Source organism: Maylandia zebra, linkage group LG12 (genome assembly GCF_041146795.1).
Source record: "Maylandia zebra isolate NMK-2024a linkage group LG12, Mzebra_GT3a, whole genome shotgun sequence".
NCBI lineage: Eukaryota > Metazoa > Chordata > Actinopteri > Cichliformes > Cichlidae > Maylandia > Maylandia zebra.
The window spans coordinates 23,465,913-23,480,889 of NC_135178.1; the positions used below are offsets into that span (position 1 = coordinate 23,465,913).

General features: G+C 45.1%; 1 protein-coding gene across 2 annotated transcripts; it reads right to left on the bottom strand.

Annotated features, from left to right (window-relative positions):
- Positions 1-605: 605 nt before the first annotated feature.
- Positions 606-14,968, bottom strand: rmi1 (RMI1, RecQ mediated genome instability 1, homolog (S. cerevisiae)). 2 transcript variants are annotated; one of them, XM_014414422.3, is made up of 9 exons: positions 14,707-14,968; positions 11,685-11,894; positions 7,315-7,425; positions 6,632-6,781; positions 4,376-4,446; positions 4,003-4,126; positions 3,772-3,847; positions 3,387-3,576; positions 606-2,658 (listed from the first exon to the last, which is right to left on the bottom strand). In XM_014414422.3, exons 2-9 carry the CDS (start codon positions 11,844-11,846, stop codon positions 1,503-1,505), a joined length of 2,040 nt encoding a protein of 679 aa, XP_014269908.3. In that variant the 5' UTR covers positions 11,847-11,894; positions 14,707-14,968; the 3' UTR covers positions 606-1,502. The 2 variants fall into 2 exon arrangements, with proteins under 2 accessions (XP_014269908.3, XP_076747033.1); XM_076890918.1 differs by lacking the exon at positions 14,707-14,968 and adding an exon at positions 14,110-14,305.
- Positions 14,969-14,977: the final 9 nt, after the last annotated feature.

A 14,977-nucleotide genomic window follows, 5' to 3' on the forward strand; every position in this document is an offset into this window, starting at 1 on the left:
CGGTGAACAAGCACTCCCCTCTCAGTTCATTTACTCTATCACCCAATAGTTATTCCACTTGTATCTCCCTATGGGTTGCTGCTTTCCCCCTTCCTCACTCAGCCCTCCACCAAATTCAGCTTCATTAGCACATAACAGGCTATCAACATGCATAGCAGGGTCCTGATTTAGATGTTCAAGCTGATTAGCTCTTAATGAACCAAGACCGGCTACCTGAATGGAAGTGCACACAGTGGCATAAGACTACAATATACATGCAGGTGCGCTCCCACCACAGAAACACAATTCTAAGGATATAACATACATTTTAATAACCCGTGTTTTGCTCATTATCACACCTAAGAGAAGACGTAGACAAGGCAGAAGAGACACTGAGTAATTTATGTAGCAGAAATTCTTAAACTGTTTCATCTGAAAGTGAGATCTCTGACTCCTCTAAAGAAGCCCAGGTAGTAATTAGAGATACTTTTAAACACTGTGTGCTTAAACAGTGCATATCCAACAGCTGCGTTTGATACAGACCAAATGAAACACGGTGTATCTGTGAGGCAGTCTGCTTTATAACGTTATTCAGCTAAACTGGAAAAAACACAACGCTCAGAAAGGAAAGATAAGCATAGCAACAAGGACGGGCACATTTTTATTAGTCACAGAGCGCAAGACAAAAAAAAATGTATATATAAAAACGTTCAAGATACAGTAAATGCAGACAATGCATTAAATTTGTGGTATGCGCGTTCTTAAGAGATGAAAACAGACGAGACTCTGTAATGAACGGAAATAATCGAAGCTCATGGCCTCTCCTTTATCTTTCTTTCCTCTCATTCTTCTCTGAGGGAGTTTATTAAAGACCCGCATTGCCCTTGGCTATTCAATCACTTTTCAGTAAGAAGTAATGGTTGTACTGAATGAATGCAACGGCTGGCAATTCATTACCACAATCAGACGACTAACACCCCACCCCCCCAACATCCCTCCTCTCATCTTGTGTACTTCGCCCTGCTCTTCGGGTAGTTTTCAGCATTAAGCAGAATTCGGGGCCTTGAAAACCGGGATGTCTGATCTGATTTGCACATAACCACCTTTGTTTGTTGAATCTGTTTAGTGTGCTTGTGAGCAATGCGGCGCATTCTAAGCGGAAAACAACACAATGAATAGATGAATGAAATCCTCAAATGACAAATGGCAGAACGTCACATTCACATGGAGCAGATGGGATGCTGATCATCATTTCACACCTTCTGCTCTCCAAATCTGAAGCAGAAGGGCAGGTTGATCACCAATTAAAATAACTACCTTAGTCTGAAACTAGCGTGATTTTTTTCCTTCCATGCAGCGCAACTATTAGTTTCATTACATGAAAAGAAAACTTTCAAGGCCACTGAGTGATGTTACATCTGCCACAGTTTTGTTGGCAATTTTTTTTATCTCTGCCTAAGAGCAATATACTTTTCCGCTGCCTGCAATTTTCTCATTATCGCCCACTTCCCCTCAACCACTGTTTATTTTCTCCCGTCCCTCACCCTCTGCTCGAGCTCCTGGAGTGTTTTCTCGCTGACGGGGTCCACTTTGGTCACCACCGCTTTCCTGCCCTCCAGTTGAACAATAACAGTCATAATGCAGCACATGTCCACAAGCTCTTCCTGGCATCTCCTCATCCCCGCATCCAGCTCACCTCTCCGAGACGGGTCACGCTTCAGGGCTCCCTTCTCTGCTACCGAGAAGCCCAGAAGGCCTGTCAAAACTTCATTGGACAGCTCCACGTCCAGGTAACCGGTCCCGTCAGATATTGTAGCAGAAACACTCCAAACGCCATTACTGCTGCTCAGTTTTCCCAAGAGAGTCACAATGAAAGCTTTGACATGGATCTCCATGATGTGGAGAAGTGGTTTGGACATTAAATTTTCTAGCAAGCACAAGTATGTAAAGGGTGGAGAGGTCAGAGTGACAGGAGGGACTGGGCTGCCACTCCGAGCATTTTGTTTGGACGACCTTGAAGCTTCTGTTTCGTAGCTAGTGCTCTCGGTGCCTCTACTAGACCTAAGCTGAACAGGGATCTCATTTGGTCCACTAGTCTTCCCACTGGTTTCTGCCTCTTCCAAAATGCAGTCCATATCTTCATCCACAAAATCAATCTCGTCATTAGCAGCCAAATATAATTCACGTGCTGCCTCCGAAGCTGCTGGAGAAAGAAATAGCTCGGGAGTTGTCTTGGTTAATTGCTCTGAAGCTTCTCTATTGTCCCTTTTCTGTGCGCTGGATCTGGAGTTGATAGACCCAAGTCGTGGCCCAGAGCCACTCAAAGTGCATGATTCAAACAGAGCAGCTTGGGGTTTTGTTGCTCTGTTGGGATTTCCTGTTATTCTGCTGTTCCGTGGTGTGTTTCTGTAACTGCTGTCAGATGGTGTGGGGACACTTTCATTTTCCTGGAAAATCACACTGTCCAGCTCCTCCAGGGGAAGGTCGTCAAAGTCTTCGTCAGGAAAGTCTTCGTCTGCCATGCTGTGATCTTGGATCTGTTGATGAACTGCATCGGGGGGAACTGAGTCAAAGAGGTCAGCTTCCACGTGTTCGTCATCATTTAGGTAACCCTGGTCTAAACCATTTCTGCTGCTTCGGGTCGAGCCACCTCTGTCAGAGCGGGTGGAGAGTTCACTTCTGAAAGACAACAGCAAATTATGTCGGACTGAGTTAACAGGGCTTTTAAATCATCGGGGTTAATCAGCTCACTGTTCAAAGCGCACACAGAAGACTGGACAAAGAAGTTCACACAGACATAAATTTGAAAAAACTGTAGCGACAACACTTTGCATCATCCTATCCTTGAATCTTCGTCATCACAACATTGAAACGATATAACAGCTAAATATGAGACAATGTTATTTCTCTGTGTAAGTCAATGAGGCCAGTGTAAACTAGTGACTCTGCAGTTCATTCCTCCTGGAAATAATTGTACCCTGCACAACTCGCTTAGCATTTTACATCATGACATATGAACTGTCTTTTTCCTGCATCTCAAAATGACCGGTGTACGTTCCACTTTATTCTCAGCAGCTTCTGTCTCTTCAGGAAATTGATGAACTTTAAATAAAACGGAAATTGTCGTGACATTTGAATCTACCCTGTGATTTCTCCTCCTGCTGTAGGTATACTGCCTATTTGTTAAGAATGTTGTTCTTGTCACCGGCCGCAGCGACGTAAAGACATTTTATTAGAAAACTTTGTGAAGATGCTGTAAGACGAATGCATTAAAACCATCTTAAAGTCTTTTTTTTCCCTGAAGATAAAAGTGATGTTAAAACTAGAAATGCCACGATTTCCACGACAGTGCAAAGTGAGGCTTTGCAGCATCGAAATGTCAAGACATCACATTGTTTACCACCCACCTGGACGAAGCGGCTGGGACAAGGCTCCTGATGGACGAGCTTCTCGAAGACTGAGTGGAAGCCTCATGCAGCGTGCTGTAGCCGCTGTCTCGGGCAGGTTCAACCTGAAGCATTTCAACTTCCTCTTGGGCCTCGAGACTGGCTAACAGCTCTGCATCATCAAGATCCAGATCATCCACTTCCTGGTTACCTTAAAACAAAGAGAAAAAAACAACAACAACAACATATATGTTAGTATAATTTTAAAAAATGGGCAGGTTAGATTAAAGAAGAAAAGCAAAGCCATATAAGACAGAATGTCTAAATTTCTAATAAAGTGTATGTAGTGTCACATTGTGCCGATGATGGATGATCTTTGAAGATACACAGAGTCTAATACATATACCTTGTTGTTGTGCTGGAGCCTCCTCTCCTTCCTGTTCCTGCTCAGGAAGTCCCAGTGTCCGACACAGCACCCTGCCCTATCACAACAGTATCAAAATAAGCCACTGAATGTGTATGGTGTACTCCATCTTATTGCTATACAAAATCCTATAATATCTTTGTGTAGTTTTATACAAGAAAAGAGAAATCAGAAGAAATGAGACAAAACGTACGAGAAATCGTTAGAGGTTACCTGGTTATTCCTGTCCACCAGGTCTTCGACCTCACCACCGAGGATTTTGATGTTGGACGGCCCCAAAAGCAAAACACCAAGTCTGCAAACTATCTTTCCTTGCAGCTGCAGCTTTGCACCGGGCCTGCAAGAGTCAGCAACATTTCAGGAAAATGTCTAGTTCTTATTTTTAATTAACAATAACAACAACATTTCATCCATTTCTCATTGTGCTTGGATACTTGTGTTTCTATAAAACTCGAGGCAATATTGTTAGGAGGAAAAGACTTTTATTTCATTTTAGGCAGACATGTGCCCTTTAAAATGTTTTCAAATAACTAGCAGTAAAAAGACACGATATTGCAGTAACATGTTTTACAGCTCAATCCTTAACCTGAGTGCCGCGCTGAGAGCAGGGATTGGCTGATACTCCATAGCCTCCAGGCTCTGAACTCCATCTGTCACCTGTGCAATCAAACATGTTTGATCAGAAAACACGTAAGTAATAAAAAGATTATGATGACATTTATGCAAATCTATAAGAAAAGTGTGTTTGTCTTTTTGTGTGAATTAAACAGATTAAAAGACAGTTGTGTGAATTTTTCAGTTCATTTTCTGCAGTAATCTGAGACCCCGTGGGCTGTTGTCTGGAGGCTCTCATAAATATGTGAGGGTTTGGATTTAGACAGAAATATCTGGGCCAAAACTTAACAGCTCTGTAACTGCTCTTTACTTATGAATGTAGACGTATTAAGGCATAAAGGAAAATTAGAAAAACAAAAAAAACATAGTAGATGATTTGTGCATTTGTGTAAGTTAGCATATTTAATTTAATTTACAATTTCACTAAATAAGGGAAATATGACTATCTAAAATTTTTAAAAATAAACTGAGTTCAATTAGACTGGCCGCAACCAGGTTTACTGCCAAACCTGCTAAATCAAGAAATGATTTAAATTAACACAATCTAAAGAAACTCAAAACAGCTGAGAAACAAAACATTGACATCTATCAGTCTGGAAATGATTACAAAACCATTTCTAAAGTTTATCCACAAATGGAGAAAACATGGAACAGTGGTGAACCTTCCCAGAAGTGGATGGTCTGCTAAAATTACTCTAAGAGCTCACCGACAGCTCATCCAGGAGACTCCAGAACAACATCTATTTTGGGATGTATGTACATATTTTGGGGGGAAAAAGTCTGTGGACTGATGAGAGAAAAGTTGAACTTTGTGGAAGGTTTGAGTCTCGTTACATCTGGTGTGAAACTAACACAGCATTTCATAAGAACAAAATCGTACCAGCGGTCAAACATGGTGGTGGTAGTGTAATGGTCTGGGGCTGTTTTGCTGCTTCAGGATGACTTGCAGTCAATGATTGAACCATGAATTCTGATCTCTACCAGAAAATCCTGAAGGAGAATGTCCTTCCATCAGTTTGATCCTAAACATGTGAGCCAATCATCCTCTGAATGACTCAAAAAAAAAAAAAGTCTGGTCTTATAATAACTCTGGATACTGTAGCATAACTTTAAACAGGTCAATGATACCCAAAAACCCTCCGGTGTGGCTGAATGATAATAACTCTGAAAAGATGAGGGGCCAAAATTCCTCCACAGTGATGTGAACAACTCACTCAGTTATCACAAACATTTGATTGCAGTTCTTGGTGACAAAGGTGTCACAGCCAGCTATGACATTTAGGGGCAATTATTTTTTCACACACAGTTCTAAAACAGTAATTTATATTTACTAAGTTTATGTTTGTCTAAAAATGCAAAATTGTTTGATGATCTGAAACATGCCAGCGTGACAAATATGCAAGAAAAGAAAAGAAAAGGAAATCGTGAATAATAAATAATTTTCCACAGCACTGTAGGTTGTTTAGACTCTAAAACCCATGTAGACTGATTCAGTATGGAAATAACTGTTATTTCGATTTCTTTTAATATGATTATACACGCTGGCTGCCCTGTCCTAGTCAAAGCTAATCTACGACTCTTTGATCAAAAATGGTCTGAGAAACAGTTAAAAAAGTCACAGCAACGTTTCTAAGCAACACCTGCACTGTTCTTTAAGAAAAGAAAAAAAACATACACTGAAAAGTATATTACTTATGGTGGAAATTAGAGTCTGCCTCATATATTCCTGCAATTTACTCTTTCATATGCTCTCACTGATGGTACCGTCCGCTCTGATTCAGTCAGGAAGAGAAGCAGAATTATTCCACTCAACCAAACATACAAAGATAAAGTCTGGTCACAGATAAGTGCTGGACACACTGCGTCAAGACGAGTCCAGACAATATTTTCTATTAACAACACAGTTTAAAGCTCTGTCTCTACGGGAAGTGCCTGAATGTTTTTCTGTTTGTCTGTGAGACGCTGAAAAGCTACTAAGACACAGACAAATGCAGGATGCTGGATGATGCAAAAGCCAAAGCTTTAAAATGAAATTTTATGTTTTAAATCTGCAATTTTTGATCTCCCTTTTGTGACCCAAGAAGACAACTAGTATCATCACATATTCAACATCTGCTTTTTAAGGTTAACGCTGTTATTTACATAAAGGCATTCATTCAAAAGGCTTTTACTGAAACTCAATTGAGATTTTTTTTAATGGCAACTATGATTCACATAAGACTCTGACCTGCAGTAGAAGCATACGGGTGGGTTTGGCTTCCCAGGGCCTCTGGGTGGTCTGTGTGACTGCAGACACCTCGTCATTGACACAATCTGTGCCCCTCCACTTCTGCAGCTGACCATACGCCGGCTGACTGATGTCCAATAATGAGTCGACCTAAAACAGAGTTGGACCTCTTGTCATGTTTCCATTTGCGTGCACGATGATCAACCGAGCGTTGGTGTCACCAGCAAGGTGAGTTATCTGTATGCACAGCCCAAATTAATCATCACCATTAACTCAAGCGCTATATTTCCTCAAGAGCTTGCTTTGCAATTTTTTTCCCTCTCCGATGCAGGCAAAAAAGCCACAAAAGCAAAAGTAACAACAATAACAAATGTACACACAATACACACAAAAACTCCAATTTTAGACTACTTTCAAAAATCACGGATCAGTTAAATAAATGCAGCAGGAACGCCTAAATACCCCCCTCCCAATGTGAAAAGCTGAGTGACTTGCCTTTATGTGATTTAGCTCAGGTTTTATGCTGTTGGTACACATATTGTTCTCAGCCTATTGTTTGCTGTTTTTACATGCTTTTTTTTTATTTGTTTTTTTTTTTGTTGAAAATATGATCAGAACTGTCCCCAACAACAAAAAGAATAAATAAAGAAACTGGATGAACTATGTAACATGAAAGTTTGTACCTGGACGCAGAAGTTGCCACTGAGCTCAGTCTTCTGGGCTTCAGCGAGCCCTTCTGGCAGGACAGGAAAGTCCAGGTCTCTGAGGTCTGTTAACAGCCATTGGTCCAGCGCCTGAAAAACCACATCAAGCAGTGAGATTCATTTTTGGTTCACTTACTGTCATTCAGCAGCAGTTACACATAGAGTGGACCTATTATGTTCACTTCCAGTCCCATAATTGGCTGTTCGACAACAATATTTTGGTACACTGTGTCATACAAATGATGCGTCAATACAGGGAAATATTCCCCACATGACGCCACCGCAAGCTGCGACAGCTGACGCCGAGTAGGATGGAATCATGCTGCCATCAGCTTGTTGTAACAGAAACCAGGATTTGTCAGACCAGAATGTGTCCTTTCACTCTTCAGTCACCCACATTTGCTCATTATTACCTACTCTAGCATGAGCTCCTTGTTCTCAGCTAACAGTGATAGAAATGTGTATGGTCTTGGGCTTCTGTTTCTTGGTTATCAGCCCCAGGGTTGTTTGAGTTTTGCCTTCTGCTAGCTGCATATTTGCAGTATGACGATCACATGAATGCAAAAAAGGAAGAGACACCGAACTAACTGCTGTGTCACAGATGTTATTCAGCTCAGACTGGGTTATTCTACCAAGAGTGATAAAATGTGCATGAACCACATCAAATCCACATGTTCACATCGAAGCCAGTAACCATCTTTGAGTCAAAAGTGGGGTAACCATCCACCCCGTGACCACCTTCTATCATGTGGCCCATACTTAACCCATGTCATAATAAGTGAGCGAACATCTTATAAGACAATAAGTGGAAACAAGATCTCTTAATCTATACTGGAGTTTCTGGAGCTGTGGAGAATTATCCAGAAACAGGTAGGAAAGGAATCCTTAGACTTTTGTTGACAAAAACAAAGCATTTGATTTCTGTCTATCGAGTTGTACACTGCTCCTCCTTGAATCACTACCTTATCGTGGTGGAGGGGTTTGTGTGTCCCAGGGATCCCAGGGGCTATGTTGTCTGGGGGCTTTTGCCCCCTGGTAGGGTCTCCCATGGCAAACTGGCCCTGGGTGAGGGACCAGACAAAGAGCGATTCATAAGACCCTTATGAAAAGGACACCGAGGGAACAGTTTACCCTGCCCGGGATAGGGTTACCGGGGCCCCGCCCTGGAGCCAGGCCCGGGGAGGGTGCCCGAGGGCGAGCGTCTGGTGGCCGGGCCTTAGTCCATGGGGCCCGGCCGGGCACAGCCCGAAGAGGAGACATGGGCCCATCCTCCCGCAGGCCCACCACCCGCAGGAGGCGCCATAGGGGTCGGGTGCATTGTGTGCCGGGTGGCGGCCAGGAGCGGAGGCCCTGGCGGACTGACCCCCGGCTGCCAAGACTGGCAATAGGGACATGGAATGTCACCTCTCTGGTGGGGAAGGAGCCTGAGTTAGTGCGTGAGGTTGAGAGGTACCGGCTAGATATAGTCGGGCTCACCTCTACGCATGGCTTGGGCTCTGGAACCAGTCTCCTGGAGAGGGGCTGGACTCTGTCTCAGTCTGGAGTTGCCCCTGGTGAGAGGCGGCGGGCTGGGGTGGGTATTCTAATATCCCCTCGGCTTGCTGCCGGTACGTTGGGGTTTTTCCCGGTGGACGAGAGGGTTTGTTCCCTGCGCCTTAGGGTCTGGGAACGGGTCCTGACTGTCATCTGCGCTTATGCGCCGAGTGGCAGTTCAGAGTACCCAGCCTTCTTAGAGTCCCTGGGGGGGGGGGGGGGGGGGGGGGGGTACTGGAGGGTGCTCCACCTGGAGACTCTGTTGTCCTGCTGGGAGACTTCAATGCTCACGTGGGTAACGACAGCGAGACCTGGAGGGGCGTGATTGGGAGGGACGGCCTCCCTGATCTGAACCCGAGCGGTGCTTTGTTATTGGACTTCTGTGCTAATCACAGTTTGGCCATAACGAACACCCTGTTCGAACATAAGAGTGTCCATAAGTGCACGTGGCACCAGGACGCTCTAGGCCGTAGGTCGATGATCGATTTTGTAATCGTATCAGCAGACCTGCGACCATATGTTCTGGACACTCGGGTAAAGAGAGGGGCTGAGCTGTCAACTGATCACCACCTGGTGGTGAGTTGGATCAGGTGGCGGGGGAGGACGCTGGACAGACCTGGTGCACCTAAACGCGTAATGAGGGTGTGCTGGGAACGTCTAGCAGAGGCCCCAGTCCGCGAGATCTTCAACGCACACCTCCGGCAGAGCTTCAACAGCATTCCGAGGGAGACTGGGGACATTGAGTCCGAATGGACCATGTTCAGCGTCTCCATTGCCGAAGCTGCTGCATTGAGCTGCGGCTGCAAGGTGGTTGGTGCCTGCCGTGGTGGTAATCCCCGAACCAAATGGTGGACACCAGAGGTGAAGGGAGCCACCAGGCTGAAGAAGGAGTCCTATCGGGCTTGGTTAGCCTGTGGGACTCTGGAGGCAGCCGACAGGTATCGACAGGCCAAGCGGAATGCGGCTCGGGCAGTGGCTGAAGCAAAAACTCGGGTGTGGGAGGAGTTCGGAGAGGCCATGGAAAGACTTTCGGACTGCCTCGAAGAGATTCTGGCAAACCGTCAGACGTCTCAGGAGGGGAAAGCGGTGCTCTACCTGCACTGTGTATAGTGCTGGCGGAGCGCTGCTGACGTCGACTGAGAAAATTGTCAGGCGGTGGAAGGAATACTTCGAGGACCTCCTTAATCCCACTGACACGTCTTCCGAGGAGGAAGCAGAGTCTGGGGATGAGGGGAATGACCCGCCAATTTCCGGGGGCGAGGTCACTGAGGCAGTTAAACAACTCCTTGGTGGCAGAGCCCCTGGTGTTGATGAGGTCCGCCCCGAGTTCCTGAAGGCTCTGGACGTTGTAGGGCTGTCCTGGTTGACACGCCTCTGCAATGTTGCGTGGAGATCAGGGGCAGTACCTGTGGACTGGCAGACCGGGGTGGTGGTCCCCTCTTTAAGAAGGGGGACCGGAGGGTGTGTTCCAACTACAGGGGGATCACACTCCTCAGCCTCCCTGGGAAAGTCTATGCCAGGGTGCTGGAAAGGAGAGTTCGTCCGTTAGTCGAACCTCGGATACAGGAGGAACAATGCGGTTTTCGTCCTGGTCACGGAACACTGGACCAGCTCTTTATCCTCTCCAGGATACTTGAGGGTGCATGGGAGTTTGCCCAACCAGTCTACATGTGTTTTGTGGACTTGGAGAAGGCATTCGACCGTGTCCCTCGGGGTGTCCTGTGGGAGGTGTTGCGGGAATATGGGGTGTCTGGCCCATTGCTACGGGCCATTCGATCCCTATACAACCGTTGCAAGAGCTTGGTTCGCATTGCCGGCAATAAGTCGGACTCGTTCCCAGTGGGTGATGGGCTCCGCCAGGGCTGCCCTTTGTCTCCGGTTCTGTTCATAATTTTTATGGACAGGATTTCTAGGCGCAGCCAAGTGGCGGAGGGCTTTCGCTTTGGTGGCCTCAGAATCTCATCTCTGATTTTTGCTGATGATGTGGTTCTGTTGGCTTCATCGGGTGAGGGCCTCCAGCTCGCACTGGAACGGTTCGCAGCCGAGTGTGAAGCAGCGGGAATGAGGATCAGCACCTCCAAATCTGAGGCCATGGTTCTCAGCCGGAAAAGGGTGGAGTGCCCACTCCGGGTCGGGGATGAGTTCCTGCCCCAAGTGGAGGAGTTCAAGTATCTCGGGGTCTTGTTCGCGAGTGATGGGAGAAGGGAGCCGGAGATCGACAGACGGATTGGGGCTGCAGCTGCAGTAATGCGGACGCTGCACCGGTCCGTCGTGGTGAAGAGGGAGCTGAGTGTAAAAGCGAAGCTCTCAATTTACCGGTCGATCTACGTCCCTACCCTCACCTATGGCCACGAGCTGTGGGTAGTGACCGAAAGAACGAGATCGCGGATACAAGCGGCAGAAATGAGCTTCCTCCGAAGGGTGGCTGGCCTTAGAGATAGGGTGAGAAGTTCGGCCATCCGGGAGGGGCTCAGAGTAGAGCAGCTGCTGCTCCACATCGAAAGGAGCCAGCTGAGGTGGTTCGGGCATCTGACAAGGATGCCCCCTGGGCGCCTCCTGGGTGAGGTGTTCCAGGCATGTCCCACCGGGAGGAGGCCCCGGGGCAGACCCAGGACACGCTGGAGAGATTATATCTCTCGGCTGGCCTGGGAACGCCTTGGTATTCCCCCGGATAAGCTGGAGGAGGTGGCTGGGGAGAGGGAGGTCTGGGCCTCTTTGCTTAGGCTGCTGCCCCCGCGACCCGGCCCCGGATAAAGCGGATGAAGATGGATGGATGGATGGAGTTGTACACTGAGACAGTCGCACATCCTGCCTACCTGCTGGTTGGTTTGCTGCTGTGACAGATGAGCTTCTCCTCCTGCCTCTCCTTGTAGCCACTCCACACAGGCTTCTAGCCAGGCAAAGGGCACCTGGACATGCCAGGAGGACTGCAGCCATGCTTGGGTAGCACGGACCACTGCCTGAATCCCAGGAGTCATCTCTTCCTCTAAGTGTATTTGGCTCTCTTCTGCTTTTCCAGCTGCTTTCTGTCAGAATATACAGACTGCTTTAGCCACATTCTTATTCCGAAGCTGCTTTAGCCACATTATTTCAATTCAGGTATTCATATCATAGTCGCACTTCTCATTAATTACTCAATAACACATTTAGAGTTTTAATCATTCACAGTTTTTATTGTCATTCAGTCAATGAGTCACTGATGCATTGACTGAACAAAATTATGTGTGCAGAAAAAAAACACACACAAAATCACAACAAAAGGTTAAAAAGACTGTAGTGTAACTGTCTATTAAATAGTAAACACTAAAAAAAAAATTAATTAAGATGGTAGTGAAGAATAAAAAAATAAAAAATTTATTTACAAAAATATGTAAGTGTATAGCTGAGGTGTCTGGTGGTGGTCAGGTAAAAAAAATGCAACACAGTAGTTATCTGTAGTGCACCGTTTGTTTGTTTGTTTGTTTTACTTAATGTAGTTTTAACTTGACTGTATTGTAAGTGCAAAATATGAGAAGAGATAAAATTCTACATTTAATTTACAATGATCCCTGAGCTGAGTCCCCAGTGACCTATGACGGATTAATAGTTAAGCTGTGTTTTAACATGTTCGTTTTTAAATGAAGCCTCTTAGAATAAATTTAGCCTTGCAGTTTATCTTATTTTGTTTTCTAAGTGAGTACTCCAAATGGGCAAAAAATTAATAATAATTCAAGGTAAAGTGTTGAATGTTAACCCTCACTAGATTGCAGGATGAGCTTTTTTGCACACTAGTCTCTTTGTAAAGCCCTCAAACCACTGGGACCATTTAGAAAAGACTGTTTTATAACAAGAACATAATATTATTGTATCTGATTGTTTTCTTGGGTTATTTGAACAAGGGCCCTGTGCTTCGTACGTCGCTTACTACATCCAAGATCAAATGAAACATCCAAGATCAAATCATCGCGCTAACCGTGAGCTCGCTAATCCGGTTCCCCGAACACACCTGCTGTTGACGATTAGTACAGCTGGATGAAGTAATGTGCGATCACTGGGTGCCGTAAAAGGGGATACGCATCGATAGCAGAAACAGTGATCGGCAACCCGCTGATTGGTTGGCGAAAATGGCGAAGGAGCGCGCTCGGTATTTTTCGGCAGCAGAGCAAGAACTCTTGAGTGAGGGATTTCAGGAGTTTCAGAGTTTAATTAAAACGCAAGGGAACACTGCAAAGGCTGCAAAAGCAAGGAGAGAGGGCTGGCAGAAAGTTGCTGACAAATCAAACTCGTAAGTAATCCAATAATAACAATAATAATGGAGTGGATTTATATAGCGCTTGTCAAGGCACCCAAAGCGCTTTACAATGCCACTATTCATTCACTCTCACATTCACACACTGGTGGAGGCAAGCTACAGTTGTAGCCACAGCTGCCCTGGGGCAGACTGACAGAAGCCAGGCTGCCATATTGCGCCATCGGCCCCTCTGGCCAACACCAGTAGGCGGTAGGGTAGATTTATCATATCACACCATATTATCCAATATTATATTACATTATATTATAATATGTTATATTATATCCCCTTTCACATTAGAGCCACAACAGGACCCACTAGAACATGGGAACAAGTAAAAGTGAAATATAAGAATATTCTACAGAATGGTAATATTTATCACTTATATTGCTTTTAGTCTCTTGGAAAGAGACCCTGGAATACTCTGTTTGTTTGTTCATAACAGCAACCAAGAAAAGGGCAGAGCAAAAAAAAAGACAGGTGGTGGTCCTGCACCCCCTCGTCAACAAGTTGGTTAAGTGAATAATACCCTCACGGGAAAATCGATATCTCTCTATGAGCACACTGTCGCGCTGAGCTAAAGGATCCTGTCTGTCCCGCAATATACGCTGAATTCTGAGGACTCTCCTTATCAATCTTGCACCTTCCGCAATGGGTTGCTCGCGTAAACGGACAGGATATGACTGCGACAGACTTCCCAAATCCACCTTCGCTTTTATAGCCGTGGTCTCTCATCTTGATTACACGAAGTAATTTACAATTACTACTCTGAAATATGAATTACATCTGTAATAATCACATACATGTAATAGAATGTTAATAGTACATTTCCCTTTTTTAGGAAATGACCTGTGTGAAATCAATAAAAGGATCAAGTGCTGCATTATCTTTAGTTACATTGGTGTTATTTATTTATGCTGAAACAGTGGTGGAATATCGCTGTTGCTTTCGTATGAATGACGCGGACATACCTGCGTGGCCGCGATCTAATCCTGTTTACATAAAGTAAACCTGCTCCCCAGCAGGTTTACGCTTACGGCTCTGTTGCTATGACAGCAAGTCCCGGATGGGCTTCGGGGAACCGAACGATCCAGGATCACGCGAAATCGTCAACAATCTAATCCAGCTAACTCACTTAGCGCGGTACGAAGCACAGGCCCAAGGTAACCACACTGTCCCTGTACATGATCTTAAGCAGACGTAAACAGATGTTGCAGGACTGAACGGTTTATTAATTTTAAATTGAAATCGCCAATGAAAACAGTTCAATTACGACAAATATTTCGGATGTCTTTATCATTATCATTACCTTACAAAAATTATGTTTATGTCTTGCAGGTATTTCATGCAGTTGTGCTTTTAAACGTAAAGTATGAAAAACAAATGAAATTCAGCTTTGAGAATATGCATTTCAAATCAAATCGGGACTGCGAAAATATCAGAAAAATTATATATTTTTCCCAACATTGTCCAGCCCTTCTGTTGGAGAGCATGAAAGGGATATCGGGTAAGAAAAACTTTACCAAATAAAAGTGTTTATAACCATTTAGCTGGTATGTATATGTTACCTGAGAAGCACGGGGGCAGACTCGTCCATCAAGTATTGCACAAGTAGGTAGAAAGGCGCCAAAGTTGATTAACCCAGCCTACTTATATAACAAACCTGAACACAAGCATCCAGCAGCAGAGGTCCCTACTCACAACAGAAGGCCTTAAACCAAACACTCGTGTCGGAAAAACGTGACCATTAGCCTTGCAAATTGCATCTTTCTAAACTGGAATAACTAGAAGGGCCACAGTTAACAGTCGATCCATGTCCGGAAACAGACTGGTATGTAC